This window comes from Olea europaea, chromosome 7, assembly GCF_002742605.1.
Source record: "Olea europaea var. sylvestris chromosome 7, O_europaea_v1, whole genome shotgun sequence".
Classification (NCBI taxonomy): domain Eukaryota; kingdom Viridiplantae; phylum Streptophyta; class Magnoliopsida; order Lamiales; family Oleaceae; genus Olea; species Olea europaea.
In genome coordinates this window covers 1686182-1689755 of record NC_036243.1, presented here as the reverse complement: position 1 = coordinate 1689755, position 3574 = coordinate 1686182, and the positions used below count along the sequence as shown (strand labels likewise).

The 3574-nt window shown below is 37.8% G+C and overlaps 1 protein-coding gene across 1 annotated transcript; it reads left to right on the top strand.

Annotated features, from left to right (window-relative positions):
• Positions 1 to 2357: 2357 nt before the first annotated feature.
• LOC111397759 lies at positions 2358 to 3347 on the top strand. Its single transcript, XM_023024743.1, has 2 exons — positions 2358 to 2447; positions 2550 to 3347. Exons 1-2 carry the CDS (start codon positions 2358 to 2360, stop codon positions 3345 to 3347), a joined length of 888 nt encoding a protein of 295 aa, XP_022880511.1.
• The last annotated feature ends 227 nt before the right edge of the window (positions 3348 to 3574 follow it).

The window sequence follows — 3574 nt, the reverse complement described above, 5'->3', positions numbered from 1 at the left end:
CTATAAACATTCTCCTTTCCATCATATGTATAAAATGGGCTAAGTATTTCGTTGGAATTTATGGTAGTAGTTTGATCTAAGTTTAATTGATTTTCAATATTTGCTGTTTGATATTAAATTGCCTATTTCCATGTGTTTCTACTATTGTATTTATTGTATTTTTATTTATGTGGCCAATGAATGAATATGTTTCGTGAAGTGTACATAGTTCGAGAGAAGATTGTGCATTTTAGACCAAATGGTAGAAACCTTAGGTTTGTGTAGATGATAGATATATACCTCTAGCCCTAGGTAACCCAATGAGCTATTTTCATAACAATTTAATGCGGTTGTTTGGTTGTAATCGACATAGAGATATAGTATGTTAAACCAATCAATTATGGTTAATTTCACTCGAGAGAGGTAATTAGCTAAAATTGAAAAATCGGGTCTAACATCGTAAATGAGTAATTCGTTAATTGGCATGTGGAGAAATTAATTAGGCGACGGTTAAGCAAAATCATGAATCCCAACCACATTTTCCTCCAAAATTCCCAAGACTTTCTTAGTTTGTAGATTTTTCCTTATTTTTCTTAGATCAAATCTTTTATTGTGTGTTTGTTTATTTTCATTGTTAGAATTAAATTGATTAAAGTTGTGTAATTTAAAGTAAACATTTCTCGAGGGATCGACAATCCAGACTTAAAAGGTCCACTTTATTACTTGAACGCGACCCGTGCACTTGCGGTAGTATTTTAGCGAACAAGTTTTTGGCGCCGTTGTCGGGGAATGTTTTATTTCAATTATCATCTTTTGTTGATTCTAATTTTTACAAGTTTTGTTCTTTTTTTCTTTTGCATAGCTTTTATATATTTATTGTGTAATTAGCTTTTAATTTTGATTTCCTTAGGTCTTTAGTGGTGCATGCTTCGTTCGAAAAGTTTTGATCTTTTCGAGCTTGATCCGGATATTGAAAAAACTTTTAGAAGAATACGACGGGAACAATGGGAATTGAGAAGGCAACAATTGATTGAGGGGGCACACCAAGGGGGTAATTTGGAACATAATGCTCAACAAGAAAATGTTCCTCGAGGTGGCATTCCATCGGGTTTTGGTAACCAAGCGGGTAGAGCTTAAGAGCCTATTGTAAATGAGGATGATATGCTATTTGGGGACTTCTTGGACCCAGCCGTAGTAGAGAATGAATCAAGTATTGTCTACCCTCTATATGGACATCCAAACTTTCAACTTTGTCCTAATTCATTCCATTCTATGGAAGGATTGATGAGAATCCTCACTCACATGTTGCACGATTCATATAGAATGTTGAAAATTTTAAATATGAAGGCGTAAATGTGGAGACGATCTGGATGAGGCTATTTGTTCACACATTGAAGGATAAGGCAAGGGAATGTCTTGAGACTCTACCACCCGAAAATATAAATAATTGGTTGGAATTTATTTAAAAATTCACTACCAAATTCTTTCCACCTGCCCGAGTAGCAAAACTCAAGCATGACATAACGACTTTCCAACAATCTGAATTTGAGAGCTTTCACGAGGCTTCGGAGAGGTTCAAGGATATGCTTCGAAAATGTCCAAATCATGAAATCACAATGGGGCAACAAGTGAATTATTTTTATGCCCGGTTGACTCCTTCTTGCCGTTCAAATGTGGATTCATCATCTAATGGCTCAATTAAGAAGAAGAGTATTCGGGAAGCATATGATCTATTTGAGGTCATGAGTGAACAAAGTGTTATGTGGCCAGATAGAGGTTCACAAAGAGGGGTTGGTGGAGTTCGAGATGGTGAAGCTTTCTCAATGGTTCTAGCAAAGATCGACTCACTAGCAAAGAAGGTAGAAGGACTTTCTACATCTACCATGAGCTCTCATTCCGCTCATATGGTACAATCTCTGCCTATTTGTGATATTTGTGGAGCAAATCACCCAATCCCGAGTTGTCCATTGATAGGTAGTGGTTCAGCATCTACCGAGCAAGTGGCATATACTCAAAACTTTCAACGCCAAGGGTACAATCCTTATTCGCAAACTTATAACCCCGATTGGTGAAATCATCCAAACTTTTCTTTTGGAAATAATCAAAATGTGCTCAACCCGAAGCCACAAGAGAAAAAGAAGGTTGGGAAGAGGTCATTGCTAAGTTGGCAAACCATCAATTACAATATCAAGAACACAATGAGGCCTCTTTGAAAAACTTGGAACGTCAAGTGGGTTAAATTGCAAAGCTTATCTCCGAAAGGCAACAGGGGGCATTACCTAGCAACATCCACTAGAAGTAGGGTGCAATTGCCCGAAATCACGATGACACGCCCTAAGGGTCAAACTGACAAGGCACCCATTTAAGAAGAAAAGATTATGCAAGAATCTGATCCAAAGGATCAGACACTAATTGAAGAAGAACCGGAGCCATCAACATCAAAGGCTCCAATACCGGTTAAAGCCTATGTGTCTCCTATTCCCTTTCCACAAAGGCTTCACAAATAGAAATTGGATGCTCAATTTGGAAAATTTTTGGAGGTATTCAATAAGCTACACATAAATATTCAGTTTTTCGATGCATTAGCTCAAATGCCGAGTTATGCCAAATTTATGAAGGACATTCTTTCAAATAAAAGGAAACTCGAAAAACATGAGACAGTAATGCTAATGGAAGAGTGTAGTGCTATCTTTCAAAAGAAGTTACCACCGAAAATCAAAGATCTAGGGAGTTTTACTATTTCATGCACTATTGGAGATTTAAATTTTAGTAAAGTTTTATGTGATCTTGGTGCCAATATTAATTTGATGCCTTTGTCTATTTTCAGGAAGCTGGGATTGGGAGAAGCCAAGGCCACCACTATATCATTACAATTGGCTGATCGATCAATTAAATATCCTCGAGGTGTCATCGAGGATGTATTGGTCAAGGTGGACAAATTCATATTTCTAGCCGATTTCATAATTCTCGACATGGAAGAGGATCATGACATCCCTATCATTTTAGGACGATCGTCTCTTGCCACCGGCCGAGCTTTGATTGATGTGCAAGAGGGGCAGCTCATTCTAAGAGTCCAAGATGAAAAAGTTACATTCAATATCTTGAAGGCCATCAAATATCCATCGAAATCTGATTCATGCCTTCGAGTGGATGTTGTTGATCATGTGGTTGCCGAGTCTTTTTACAGGCTTTCTAAGGATCCTCTAGAAATATGTCTTGTTTGTCCTTCGGCTATCAAAGAGGAAGATCCTGAAGTTGAGCATATGGTACACTATTTGGAGGCTACACCTTCTCGGTCTTATAAGAGAGCACCAAATTATGAGGACTTGGAAAAGAGCTCTTCACCACCACTGCCATCTCTTCAGTAGGCACCTATACTTGATTTGAAGTCTCTACCATCTCATTTGAGGTATGCTTATTTGGGAGAGTCATCTATGCTTTCGGTTATCATTGCTAATTCCTTAAATGAATTGGAGGAAGAGAAGTTACTTCGGGTGTTGAGGGAACACAAGGGAGCCATTGGTTGGACTATTGCAGACATTAAGAAAATTAGTCCTTCACTATGCATGCACAAAATCCTTATGGAGGATGATTT